Genomic DNA, 14,629 nt, shown 5'->3' with positions numbered 1-14,629 from the left:
TTTAGTATAAGCTAGTTGGGCTGAGAACTCCTATCCTTCAGAGCATCACCGACAAACTCAGTCATGCCTTGGTACTTGGTAAAGCAGAAATAAAATTATTACAGCTATTTGCATCCCATCCACAAGGGAAAAAACCCTCATCTTGCTAAATGAGGGGCTGAGTCAAACACTTCCTCCTTAATGAAAAGTTTATTAGATCCCAGCAGGGCTACAGCTTTGGAAATTGCTTTTAGTGCATTTGATGAGTTTTGGGGGCTAAGATTTAATGTTGCTGCCATTTAAATTTGATCTTACTTGAATTACACATAATTTGATTGTGCTCAGTTGCATGTGAGCAGATCACCACTTTGCTACTGATCCTCTCCCCTGCAGGAGAGGCCACCAACCACTACCCAGGCGCCCACCTCACCTGCTTCTCAACAGCTCCCAGCACTACAGGAGATGAGGAAAAGCTTCACTCACCTGCCATAGGGACTCCTGAATCCTTCCTCCTTCCCCCAGGGAGCTCCTCAGAGCCCCCCACAAGCACAACCCCCAGCCCTGCTCCTCCTCTCCTTGCTTTAATTCTTTCACACACCTGCAAGCAATGCAAAATTGACTGCCAACTGCTGCCACTTTTCTGGCTGATTTTATGTAAAATAATAACAGCAATAATAGTAATAATAATAAACTTTGGCTACAGCTAGCAAGAAGCAAAACATGAAGAAATTGGCAGCTATTTTGCAGTGCTTCGGTCTTCGCAGCGTTGCTCACACAGAGCAAGGCTGCAGTTCCCACCAAAGGCAGTGCTGCAAAGTGTGACTTGTACACAAGTCAAGCGAGGCATCAGCTGCTCTTGCACAGCTCACGCCAAACCCAAGTTAGTCATTCTTTACCTCTCTGATCTTTATCTGAGGGAATAACGCAAAATGTCAGCAAATAATTCAGTCTTTGCCATGTTTAATTCACTCGGTTAGCTCTGTTGAAACTTTCTAACTCAGTCAGCAAAACCAAAACAAAGCCAAAGCATCTCACGGAGGGGCACGGGGAGCCTGCCTTGCAGACCACAGCAGTCTCCCTGGCCGCCACGTGCTGCAGGCAGCAAGGCAGCAGTTTATTAAAAGACCCTGGAGGAACAAATATCCCACCTGGGAATCCAGATTTCCAAAAAGCTCTTTGTGCAAACTGCGTGAAACAAGGGCAGATGCACATTTTGTGAGCTCTACATGCCCAGGTACCGGTGGCCCCCCTACCAGAGGGTAGGTGCAGGAGCCAGCTGCTGTGGCTGCTGCCTTCTGACTGCAGGGAAACGCCAGCAATGGAGCAGGTCAATGGCCAAGAGGGCTCGGGGTTGTGTTTGGAGAAGCTGGTGGGTTCCCCTGTCATGTCTCACCATGGTACGCTTCCTCTGTTGTACTATACTGAGCGTGCAATGTGAAACCAAGTGGGCTGAAAAAGGGTTTGTTATCCCTCGGGATATTTATTAGCAAGAGAATATGGAGGGAAAGCTGGTTTTTAGCTTCTGGAAAAATGCACAACATTACTTCAGTCATTCTTTTCTCCTCTTCGATGTTGATTGGTAAGTTGCTAACAAAATTAGAAATTAACAATCTGAATTTAAGGTAATACAAGTTTATCTGACGTGGTTTAGGTATGATCACATCTCAGCATTCGGGCTGAGAGCCAGCCCTGACCCACAGCCACGTCCAGCCTGGGCACGGGGTTATTTCTGCACAGAGAAACCAAAGAGCACGCACCAGGCAGCCAGAGAGCCAAGCAGATAACAACTTCCAGCTCCTGGCTATAAACCAGGCATCCCACTCCCTCCTTTCCCAGAAACAACTCTGGAGATGGCCTTGTTCATGCTCCACTGCTCTCTTCTCCTTCCATTTCCCGTAAATTTGCTCAGCCACGATATCACAGGGTCCTGCACTTTGTCTGTTCAGGAACAGTGAAGGTTGTAAACATCTCCCACGCCGTTAGCGCTGCAGGTTTGTCATCATGGACAAAGCAATATCTGGGATGCATTAATGAAGGAACGGGGATCGGGGGTCCCATCTCATGGGCTGCCTAACCAGAGTTGGGGCACACACAGGTTTTCCTGCATAAGGCACGGAGCTGTGCCCACCTGCCTGAATTTCTTTCCAAGCCACGGTGGGGCGGCAAAGGTATATATTTTTTTTATATATTTTTTATATTCAAGTTCTTTTCCCCCTTTCCACCCATGGCATCTTGCTAAACATCAGGATTGGGCAACAGGCAGGAATGGAGAGAACTAGTTACAAACTGTCTTTAATGTTTGGTTTTAAAATTCTTCTTTTTTGTTGTAAACAAAAGCAAACAAGAACACACAGCTGGTGTTGCTAAACGGGCTGGAGCCTGCACACACCGATCAGCCAGGCTGGGGGTGCAGCCCATGGGCTGCTGGCAACTCTTGCTGCTGGCCCGAATCTGCAAGCAAAAATGCTGATGTCATGTAAATTTTCTGATTGGCTGGAAAAATTGGGATACAGCCTCCGTTGGGATGTATAAATAGAAAGCAAAGTGGTTTGGACCTTTTGCTGTGAAAGCAGAGCTCTCGAGGTACATCAAGATGCACGGAGTCACAGCACTCATCCTTCTGATTGCCATCTCCAGTGGTAAGTTAGCTCAATTTCTGTAAACGCATTTTCTTCTTCTTCTCTCACACTCTCTCTTTCTTTCTTTTTTTGTTTTTGTTTGTTTCTTTATGAAGTCTAGGAGCTGATTTATTCTGTGCCATTTTTTGCTTTTGAAAATCACTTGACTCACACTGCATTGAAACCTACATCGAAAAATCCTTTTTAGTTATGGTACAGAGTTGCAGTAATATTTTGTAGGAGAACTAACTCTGCTTGAACAGAACAGAGTCAGCTGAGGTGCACCAATCCCTAACAGCATGCATTTTTTCTTAAAAGCCTTTTACTCAAAGATCAGCCTGCTGAGCACAGGGTGTTCCCAGAGGTGTTTGTGCGTTTAATGTCGTCACCTTTGCTTCTATAAAGAATACATGATTTGTTAAAATAAATGAAGAACACCTAGAACAAAGGGCTGCTTAGCTTGAGGAAGGCATCAGAGGTTTCCTGCGCCAGTCCTTCGGCGTATAATTTCCCCATTTGTGTATGCTCCCCGACGCCAGCAGGGCTGGTGCCTGCGAGGTGTTGATGCACACAAACAAACCCCAGCCAGCTGCTTTTTGCTATACCAGCCCTGTTCTCCAGCCCCAAAGAGCATCACTTGGGCACCCTGTGTGCTTTGGTGGGGGAGGCTGGGGCCCTTCGAGGCTTACAGAAGGTAAAGGAGGGCGCCCCTGTCCCCCCTTTTCCCCTACAAAGCTCTTCCTCTCTCAGGTGTGGCTGGGGCTGTGTTATCAGCAGGGGTTTGGCTGTGGGTGACGACAGCGAAAGCTGGATGCGTTCTCCATCACTTGGGTGGTTGGACTTGGTATTGAAGGTTTTTTCCAGCTTAGGTGATTCTGCGACTCTGTAACTCTTTGTTCTGCATCTTTGCCTTGAAGTCACTGCTGCAAGTACCCTCAAGTGTCATTGCACAGAGCATAAAACAAAAAGAAAGATATCTCACAGCATCCCTAAAATTAACTTCCATTAAAAGATAACAAATTATCTGGTTCCACGAACCTGATCCACGCTCACAACAAAGTCCAAAGGGACTTTACTGTTAATTTCAACAGACTTTCAACCAGGCCTTTAGATTTTCAGAGCTCTGTGTGGCACTTAGCAATAGCAGGCATTAAACGACATGGGTGGGGAAACCTCCTTGCTAGCTGCAGCCTTTCACCTTCTCTTCTTTTCTAGTTGCCGCAGGCCAATGGGGGAAAATCTGCGCAGGTCAACCCTCCAACAAAATCCGAGGCTGTGACAGCCACGGCTGCGGCCACTACAACGCCCCCAGGTCCGGGCCACGAAGACAGGACAGCACTTGAAGCTTTCTTAATAAAAATAAGCACAAAATAGGGGTGGGGGGAGCGGGGTGGGGTGGAGGAGCTTTGAGATCGGAGCTCTGGGGCTGTTTCCCTGGAGCTCGGGGCAGAGCAGGGTGATGGGGGGGCAGCAGGAGGAGCAACCCACTGCTTGCTCATGGCGTCTGCTCTTCTGCAGGGGAGGGAAGAAGCACAAAGGGGTGGACGTGGTGTGCACAGACGGCTCGGCGGTGTACGCGCCCTTCGCGGGGAAGATCGACAGACAGGCCAAGCCCTACGGGAACGGCAACGCCATCGACAACGGCATCCAGCTGTCAGGAGCAGGTAGCCAAGCTGAAGGATGTGCGCTTGCAACCCCTGATTGCAAAATGCTCCCGGCTGTTTATTGGATTTTAAGCTGAGCCCCAACTTGTGACCCCTGCCTGAGCTGCAGAGTGTTTGCCTGTTAACGAATTCAAACAAAAACGCATCTTTGAAAGCCAAGCTCTGTTTATGCAGGAAAATTAATTGGTGCCAGGTTATGGTATTTCACATCTGTGAAAAAGGTAAAAGGATGGAGTTGGCCCCTTTGCACATCTGGGATGATTAAAGGAAGAGCCTTTTACTTACTGATGCAGTTTTACCCAACTTAATCCTCTTCCCAATCTCCTCCATATTTAATTATCTCTTTTCTTATTCTCTCTCCCTGATGCTCTAGGAACATAACAGCATTTTCTGCAATGTTTCCTGCTGCTGTAACTCAAATCATTTTATTGTCATTTATATTTTGCTACTGAATGTTATGACTTTGCCAGGCTTTTATACCACTGCATAGGAACAACAGTTTTTCACCTTCTCTCTTCCCTCTTGCCAGGATTCTGCATTAAGATGTTTTACATCAAACCCGTCAAGTACAGCGGCACCATCAAGAAGGGAGAGAAAATCGGCGTCCTGCTGCCCATGCAGAGTGTCTACCAAGGGATCACGTCCCACGTCCACATCCAGAACTGCGACTTAACAAACCCCACTCCCAACCTGTAAAGGGAGGCTGCAAATCCACGCAAAGCCTTCAGCTCCTCCCCTGGCTGCTCATTAAATTGCCTGGGCATTGGTGGCTGCTCTAGCAAAGTGGAAGCCACTGAACCTTCTCCATGGCTCCATAAGTATTCATAAGCAAAATGCTAGTAGTTATCCTAACACAGATATATAACACATGCTTTAAAGCTATTTCTGTATCCTGCACATCGCGGTCGCAGCGTGCAGCGGGAGGCACGGAGCCTCGGGGACCTCGCCACGCTGTGCCACCAAACACCAGCGGTCCCTCACTAAGCCAGAAGCCTCACTTTGCTTACCTATGGGAAAGTCATATCATTAAAGGGCTGTTCCACTAGAAATTGCTTTGAATCTCTTTGGTGCCGTCACAGATATGGGTTTGGTTCTGCAGATGTGGGAAAAGAAATGGATAAAGCTGAAACTCAAATCTTTCCTGGGGCCCATCACAAAAAAATGTAAAACAAGGTTAATGAAGTAACTCTTTCCATTTGCCCAGACTCCTGCTTTGGGATTGCTTTGCCAAGCTTAGGTTTCTTTTTGTCCAAGTGAGGCATTTCTTTCCATTAACAAATCAGCTGAAGTCTTTCCCAAGAGAACAGAGTCCTGTTAACAGCACAGGGCTTTCCCGGGCAGTGCTACCAACCTGCTCCTGGCACTCAACAGAAGCTGTGGGCACATGGATTTATTAAAGCCACTGCAATCTTAGGTAAGCAAGAAAGCTGCTACAGTGGGAGCTGTGTATGTCCCAGCAGCAGATTTGTTTTTACAAGAAAGTACAAAAAGACATGTGCTACATCTGTGAAAAATTCTGAACCTGCTGTGTCCCATTCCCCTTCCCCAGGAGCCACTGTAGCTTTGCCATGAATAAAACATCAGCACATCCAGATAAATGTATAGCCCAAACCTGCAGAGACACTGAGCCACAACACCCAGTTCATACACCCGAGTCTTCTGTGAAAAAAAAAAAAAAAAAATCTTTAAACGAGAGTAGAAACATCCCAGCAAAAGCCCTCAGTGTTCTCCAATTTAGACCAAAATCTCCTTTTTTTTTTTTTTTTGGCAGGAAGTTGGTTTCCCAGAGAAAGGAAACGTTCCCAGTTAGGTTTCACTTGGTGAACATCCCAGTTTTTAACCCAGTTACCAGCTTCTCCCATTTGCAAAGGGAAGGCCCCCAGCAAGCACCGACTCGCCATGCCTTGCTTTCTTTCATGCTTTTCTTTCTCCAAGCATCAAGGGACTTTTGGAGGATTCAGCCAGAACGATATCCTCAAGAGACAGGGCATAGGTAGAAGAAAGGTTTTCTTCTCTGTTCCTCCATTCTCCGTGTCAAAACCTAACTTGGGCTTAGCAAGTATACCAATAAAGGCAAAATAAATCTGAGGGGGAGTCTTCAACCGGAGCTGTGCACCAGCTCAGGGCTTTGTCTTCAGCTCAAGCTAGCAAAGAAAGGCGATGTACTCAGATCTCCTACAGCATGATATGGATTTTAAATGCCATGGCCAAACGTGCCTTGTGGCTGGCTGATCAACGAGCACAGCCTGCTGATTTTCCAGCAATACTACAATTAAAGCTGTTTAGACAAAGCTTATTTAGTCATTGTGACAAAATCTCTCTTATCTCAGCCTGCTCAAGTGATCAGAAGCCTGATTACACAGTGAAAGCAATTTGTTTCACATTCTGCCAGCTTGATTTTCACCGTGAAAGCCCACACTGCTAATTGCACAAGTAAATTCTTCTATGTCTAAATTTTAAATTATGCTTTGATTGTTAACGATTAGAACAAAGTACTTTATTTATTTCCCAGAGAAACGGTGTTTAACGTTCCTTAATGACATATTGTACAAAGCTGAGCCAGAAGGTAAATGCCCAGCACCAATTTGTTCCTAGGCTCGCCAAGAAGGGCACTGTTTTGTAAAACAGCTCTAGAAAGAGAAACCTACAGCTGCAACACCCGCACCTCACCAAGAAATAAGACCTGCAGCGCTCCTCGCAGCCCCGCGGGCGGCTTCCCCCCACCTTCGTGCCCGATCCCTGCCGCGGGGAAGGAAGTGGTGCAAGTGCAGCTCCCGGGGCTGTGCAACTCCCTGATTGTTCCATATCCTTCTGTTAGGGTGTGCTAAGTGCCCAGACGGTTACTTTCACAACTGCACCTACCGACTGTCATATTGACATCTCTGTTGCCCAACACGGGAATCCCATCGGCTTTGGCTCAGAGCTGCCTCAGGCCCAAGGTGACAGGTCGGCACCTTGCAGCCCACCCAGCAAGGACAGGGAAAGCAGTGAGAAACCTAAACTGCAGCAACACATGCATGACAACTCATTTTTTTTAGAAGGATACTTTACCAGACATCTGATAGATATGTTATTGTAACAAATGGCATTTTGACATGTTTTAGCGAGAGAGAACAATACACAATGCTGTTAAGATCGCTCACAAAGAAAATTTAATAAACATACAGAGCTACAAGCAATTTGGAGTAAATTCTGTAAAGAAAATGAAATGGGAAAAAAATGCAAAGAACAGATAGCTGAGAGCAGTTTTATAAAATACCAAAGCAGGACTTGCAGAAAAGCATCTTCAGTGCCTCTGCTCCGATAGCAGCTGCACCTCTGTCCTCCTGCCTAGCAGTTGGGCTGGCTGGCTTTGCACCTGGCCTTCCCTTTGCAAGACTTTGTAGAGCAGATTGAGGTGCTGTAAATTCTTCCTTGGGAAAATTAAGAGTTCACAAAACTTTATAAAAATCCTTAGCTTTTCAAAGCAGGTCTGCCGCAGGTGAACTTTGCCTAATGATGTATCTACAACATGGCGAGTGCAAACTGACACCTGGGAGCCACACCAGGAGTAAGATCTGACACACCACCTTGCTTCCTCATTCATCCTTCTGTCTTCTGAATAGAGCCCGGGGGCCTTCAGGCAGCCTCTGGCACTGCACCGCCTTCTTAGAGGGGTTCTGGGCTCTTTTGGCCTCAAAAAGGTGACTGGGGACTGAAATAGGTGACAGGCAGCAGCTGTGGAAGTGAAGTGGCATGCGCAAGAGTTTTGCATGGACAGTCCTAGCAACTTTAAAGCATGCTGGAAGTTCAGAGTAATTTAAGAAATATATGCAATCTAAGATCCAAAAACTTTAGATGACATCTCAAAGTGTGCTGAAGTCGAAGAGGAAGTGAGGGACCTGGGTCATGGAAAAACATAATCTGGCTCCTAAATCTCAGGTCATTTCTTCCTGGCAGGATGCAGCTCTCCATCTGTGCAGTGTAAATAGCTTGAGAAATGATGGCGAATAAGCCTGGAAAGCTGGAAATAACATATTTATATAAATACTTGTTTGGTGGCTCTGAGTGTGAAAAACAGCAGTTCTTTCTGGCAGGACAGGGGAGAAAGCAGCAGGGATAAAATCACTAAAGCCGCTTGTAATAACTCCAGGGAGGCCTAAAATATTGTTTGGGGGTTAAATATTGGCTGTAAAAGAGCTTGGAACCACAAGGCAGGAATTTGTCTCCAGCTGCTTGTTGCAGGGAGTTTCTGAGAAAACACAATTTGCACTCTTTGCAAACCAGCAGTGCAGCAGAGACATCTGTTTCTCCTCCGAAGAAAATGTGCAGGGCTTCCAGAGGTTACTGTAGCTTGGAGTGTTGGCTAGCTTATATGAAAGCTCTGTACTTATTTTAATTTCATATTAAATAAGATCTGTTCATAAAGAAAATCTAATGCTTTTCTATAAGTAGTGCAGAAAAACTGGCTGGAAGGAACAATAAGATGTTAACTAGCTTGCTTAACAGCTGAAGTCAAGCAAATGCTAAATGAGCCATTATAAAACCTAGATTATTTTTTTAACTCTGCGTCAGTTATGCAATGCAACTTTGGTTTGTAACTGTTTGCTTCAGAATTTGAAGATGTTTTAACAAGCACTTCATTGTCAAAAAGCAGGGTTTCCGTTAAAAGACTTCATGGATCTATGTCCAGACAAGGAGATAATTTCAGATGAACAGGAAAAACAGGCTGCCGTGCAAAAGCAGCTGCATTTCTTAGCCTAAGTGAATATTTGTGCTACACCAAACATTACACCCTCATGTGTTCAATGTTAGAAAGCTGTAAGGGTCACATAAACCAGGAGAGGAGGTACTGGAGCGAGCAGTGAAGGACACACAGGTTATGCACACAGAAGACATGACAAAACATAGACTTTCACCCTTCTTTTCCCACCAGCTGAATCCTCTGGATCATATTTTTGGTTCCCACCATTTTTGGCCTAAGTGTGCCCTTACTTGAGGAAGGGGAAGAAAAGGTGTTAAGAAATGGCTCAACCAGAGCTTCCTGAAATGTGGGATTGTTCATTTCCATCTGTTACTGTGTGCTAAGAGACCTGTTATTTTATCTGCCTTTCCCAACAGGCTCTAACTGTTGTATTTTGTGGACATCCTATGTCCTAATATGTCCTATGTGTCCATCCTATGTGCCTAATATGGCAACACCGCCTGCTCCGGGCTGTAATACTTTGCTCAGGGCTGATTGCCCAAGACAACAGATGTATGCCTTCGAAAACACATAAATACTAAAGGCAGCTACCACACGACGTCTTTGATTTGATCGAAGAACACCGGGGAAGCGGCCACATGATGCCAGCTCTCAGCCTGATCGCCCTGGTCAGCGTGCTGTCCGCTGGTGAGTTGAGATCACTCTGCTGCAGCTCATCTCAAGTTTTTTAGGCAGACACTCATGAATTTTTGAAATTCTCTCCAACATAAATAATGCTAAGCTTTTTCAATCTATTTTTATGAAGAATTATGGTAATGTGTACTAGTATAATTATTATAAAAAGTAGAAAAGGGTGTGCATTTAGAGTTAGAGCTGTACTGAAGTGTTCTGGCTTCACGAAAAAGTGAGTAGTTTGAATTATTTCAGAAACTAATATTTGAAATGTGTATCTAAATCTTTGCTTTATTTTAGTTTCTGTATCTTATTATAATTAAGACACAAGGCTTCCAGGAAAGGGATCAAAACCTTATATATATATATAAAACAGGTTGTACAATGTTCTCATAGGTAGAGTTTGTGAAATTACAAATGCTCATGAACCATTCCCCACAGCCCTGTTTACCTGTCGTTAAGAAAGGAACCTCTCTTCTGGGGCAGAAGTCACGCACATCTCCCACTTTAAACACTGTATGTTGCAGCTTAATTCATTCTCTTGCACTGCGCTAACAATATGGTTCTTTTTTTTTTTTTTTTTTTCTATTTTCCTCTTTTACACATGAAGTTTTCGCCAAGCAGCTGGATGTCCACCCTCCCCAACAACAGCACAGGCACTGGGCGCAGCTGTGCAGCGGGAATCCTTCCAACAGGATCCGAGGCTGTGACAGATACGGCTGTGGCAATTTTGGCGCTAGCAGGTAACCCAGGCGGGCACCGGGATCCTGGGGCCGTGGAGCTTGTTGTTGCCTAAATCAAATTCTCACAAAGAAAATAGGGTCAAGTTTAAACATATTTCAAAAATCAAAGGCTTGCTACTATTTTGCCTTCTTTCACCAAGACCTAAGCAGTACATAAAATCACTGATAGCATCTTTCTTTTTACCATTTATTAATATTTCTGCTTTTTTACCATTTATTAATATTTCTTTTACACTTTGAATGAGAGAAAATGGTTTTCTGTGTGATCTCTTACTCATCCTTGGGACATTACTTGGCAATCTCACTGAAGTACATTACTATTATTTTAACTAACAGAAACAGGGATGAAGAAGTAAGACTACTACATATACTAGCAATAATAGCAGTAACAGTAATGGAAAATATTTCAAGGGCTAGTGTAATTTATTCTTGTTTCTTATAGACCAGATACTTAACTAGCATTCATCAACGGAGTTTATAGGAAGCCACGCAGATTAGATTGCACAAACAAAAATCTGCAGGCATCAATTTCTCTAAGTAGGCACCTCATAACAGAAAAGGCTATGCTGTCCTAAAAAATGTTCAGGCCCTACAAAAACTGCCCATCTTCAGCATGCAATTTATGAATTTCTAAATGAGAAAATGCCAGACATACAATTCTATTTTACACCGACACAGATGTATTTTGGGGCAGAAGCGGGGTACTTTGCTGTAACAGCTTGAAATGTCCCGTGAGTTTGTTAAAATTAAAAACAGGCTTAAAATTTGAAATTTTGTCCCTCTTTACAGTAGGACAGATTAATACAAATATTTTGCAATTAAAAAAAAAAAAAAAAAAAGGTTGAAGCCACTAACATTTTCCAATTTCACTGCAGATATAACCATTTAAATGTTTAGACATGCTTCATGTATTGCGCTACCCAACCTACCTATACAGAGCCTGACAGATTGCATAATCCCGTATTTACATTTTCAGACAGGGCGGTAAAGGAGAAAGGCACGTGGGCGTGGATGTCATCTGTGCCGATGGCGCGACGGTGTACGCCCCGTTCAGCGGCCAGCTCTCCGGACCCATCAGATTCTTCCATAACGGAAACGCCATTGACGATGGAGTGCAGATCAGGGGGTCAGGCAAGTAACAGCAGCAAACACATCGTGAGGCAGGCACAGACAATACTATTTGCTTAAGATACATCTGTGGCTCTTCAAGTCAAGCAGAGTGCTGATTTAGTCTTGTACCCTCTCCAGTTCCTATACTGAAGCACAACCACTCTGCTGCTCAGAAATACCAAGAGCACCAGCAGGATACAGGCCTTTCCCAATGCTTTTTTTGGAGAGGAAGAAAGGAGTTGAAAAATAGATAACAGAAAAACAATACCAAAATAATAATAATAATAAAATAATAATAATAATTTTAAAAAGAAAAAAAAAAAAAGAGTACAAATAAAGTATCAGAAGCCCTCAATTTTGCTGAGGGGATGTTTTCCTCTCCCTGTTTTCCAACTCCTTCATTTCCCTTTTTCCATAGCAATCTAAATAATTTTTATTTCAGGATCATCGGTACCTTGACTACATTTCTGCCTCATCCTTGCAGTCTCCAGCAGCAGACCAGCACGGAAGATTTCTTGCACACCACAAGAGTAGAGGCAGCCGATGTTTCCTGACCTCACTTCCTCTCCCATCTTTTCCAGGTTACTGTGTAAAACTCGTCTGTATTCATCCCATCAGATACCACGGCCAAATCCAGAGAGGGCAACAACTTGGAAGAATGCTGCCAATGCAAAAAGTATTTCCTGGTATCGTGTCTCACATTCACGTTGAGAACTGCGACCGCTCCGACCCTACTCCTCTCCTTACACCTGGTAAAAGCAACCAACCAAACAGGATAAGTTGTATAATGGATGGAAGGATGTTTAATTGCAAATAAGGATGATACCAAATAGCACGAGTCTCTGCCTAACAGTCTTCCTAAGGGCAGCATCCAAAAGAAAGAAAACTTGTATTATACATATAAACAGGACTGTAGAGCATGTTATAGGAAGGAGAACTATTTTTAGGAGAACTGTTATTTATTAACTATTATTAAGTTTTATTTCTCACTCCTCGTTGCCCCCCATGACACAGCAGCATCAGGTCCCAGCAACAAACTGAGTCAGACATCTTTTTTAACCTTCCAGCTACCAGCAAGGTTTTCAATATGACATGTTATCTAGCTCAGACTTTAGGTTGATTCATTTCAAGTACAAATTTAAAGATTTTGGTGTTGATGTAGAATAGGAATTAAGGACTCCAAACCCATTAGCCTGGGCAAAAAAATAAGAAAGAGAGATGAGTCTTTTCCCAACCCTCAGTTTATACACTAGTTTACAACTGTGATAATCCTTTATTATTTTTTTCCCTTCTCTTTAAAGTATTTTCTTTATATCAGCCAGTCCTGATTAAGAAACATTAAGATGTAGCCTGAGGTGCACGCTGTACCTACATTTCCAAAAGGGTGACAAATTTTGTGGAGGAAACATCAATTGCATGTACAGAATGTACCTCCAGTATGTTCCTACCTAATACGAAAATGTAGTAGTTGCAAATATGAAATACTTAAAAATGAACCTAAAAGTTAACTCTGCTTTCCTGTTTTTGTATCCAGACGTTCCAGATGTTCCACCATTCCCACAGCAAGATACTCACTGGGGAACTGTATGTGCTGGGAATCCTATAAACGAGATAAGGGGCTGTGATAACTACGGCTGTGGATACTATGGGGCTCCAAGGTACCTTTAAACACGTGGGTTGTTGCTGCTGCTCCGTTGAAATAGAGCTGAACTCTGCTCAAGCTCTTTAAGAAATACAGCTCTGAGGGTTTAGGTTGGTCAGGAAGTGTTTTCATTACAGGGGTAATGCAGCACCAAAACAGGCTGTCCTGGTGCTTCAGAAAACCTCTGTGCTTGGAGGTTTTTGTGTCTGAGGCAAAGCCATGCCCAAGCTGGCGTTGGGAATGGCCTTGACTCAAGCTGAAGGTTAGACTAGGTGTCCTCTCCGGCTCCTTCAAACCAGTACTTCTGTGACTGGACTGTTCTGTTTCAAAGCTAGTGAGAAATACATTTCCCTCCCCCCCCATTTCCAAAGCTACAACTTTAACAGACCATAGATAACAGACCATACATAATCTACCCGATTTTAACAGATCCTTTTGCCACAGTCGACAACATCAATGCTATCTTAGTGCTAATAACCTGCTTTCGGATCTTGCTCAGTGACCTCTCTCTACAAAACGTTAGGCCTGGCAGAGACTTCTCTAATCGTGTGGTTGTTTTCAGACGCGGTGGTAAAGGAGGAAAGCACACGGGCGTGGATGTCATCTGTGCTGATGGAGCAACAGTGTACGCTCCCTTTTCTGGCGAGCTCTCTGGACCCATCAAATTCTTTCATAACGGAAACGCCATTGATGATGGAGTCCAAATTAGGGGATCAGGTAAATAGCTATTTTTCATTTAGCGTTTCATTTTGTCTTGAGTTCGCGTAAGATATGATCCCTGACAGGTAATCAAATCTTTAAGCAAAGTGCATGTCTTCAGCCATCTTCCATCCATTTACATTCAGAAATTTCTGCTCCTTTGTTCAAATGCAATATAGGACACCCAGTCTCAAGTACAGTGAGGCAAGATCTCAATTCGATGACCCATTATTTAGTTTTCTCTCTACAAGTACTGAAGTCGGGGTCCAAATTGCAGGGGAAAAAAATAATAATTAAAAATAGGGAGCCTGAGTTCCACAGAATGTCTTTCAAGCTCTTCTCTCTACTAAAGAAAGATTTCCCAACTTCTCCCTGCCCCTCCATCTTCCCTTCTCTAACAAGCCAGCAGCTCTGACCACTATCTATGTTTTAAGACCATAGTATAGTATCTTTGCTATTTTTGTGTTTCCACTATTGCTGCCTTAGTGAAAAGGATAAGTTTTTTTTAAACAGAACAAATTCATGTCGTCTTTTTCTTCCTCTCATTTTCACCAGGGTTCTGCGTAAAACTACTCTGCATCCACCCCATCAGATACCATGGCAGAATTACCAAGGGACAGGTCCTTGGCAGGATGTTGCCAATGCAGAGAGTATTTCCTGGGATCACATCCCACATTCACGTTGAGAACTGTGATCGCTCCGATCCTACTGGCAATCTGGAAAGGGGGAAAGGGAGAAGAAAGTGAAATGGATATGTAGGAAATTCTGAATAAATACATCTCAGCATTCAGAAGGTGTTTTTGTTCTCACATGGACAG

General features: G+C 44.0%; 2 protein-coding genes across 2 annotated transcripts; both read left to right on the top strand.

Annotated features, from left to right (window-relative positions):
• The first annotated feature begins 2,465 nt into the window (after positions 1-2,465).
• On the top strand, positions 2,466-5,310 carry LOC121078012 (leukocyte cell-derived chemotaxin-2-like). The gene is made up of 4 exons (XM_040573704.1): positions 2,466-2,618; positions 3,813-3,909; positions 4,116-4,261; positions 4,791-5,310. The coding sequence occupies exons 1-4, from the start codon at positions 2,573-2,575 to the stop codon at positions 4,955-4,957; spliced, it is 456 nt and encodes a 151-aa protein (XP_040429638.1). The 5' UTR covers positions 2,466-2,572; the 3' UTR covers positions 4,958-5,310.
• A 4,194-nt stretch (positions 5,311-9,504) lies between these two features.
• Positions 9,505-14,601, top strand: LOC121078062 (myeloid protein 1). The gene is made up of 7 exons (XM_040573794.1): positions 9,505-9,632; positions 10,228-10,360; positions 11,337-11,491; positions 12,052-12,222; positions 13,005-13,128; positions 13,675-13,829; positions 14,367-14,601. The coding sequence occupies exons 1-7, from the start codon at positions 9,584-9,586 to the stop codon at positions 14,555-14,557; spliced, it is 978 nt and encodes a 325-aa protein (XP_040429728.1). The 5' UTR covers positions 9,505-9,583; the 3' UTR covers positions 14,558-14,601.
• Positions 14,602-14,629: the final 28 nt, after the last annotated feature.

Source organism: Cygnus olor, chromosome 14, assembly GCF_009769625.2.
Source record: "Cygnus olor isolate bCygOlo1 chromosome 14, bCygOlo1.pri.v2, whole genome shotgun sequence".
Lineage (NCBI taxonomy): Eukaryota > Metazoa > Chordata > Aves > Anseriformes > Anatidae > Cygnus > Cygnus olor.
Note: the sequence above shows the minus strand (reverse complement) of the source record. Positions and strands in the feature narration are given on the sequence as shown.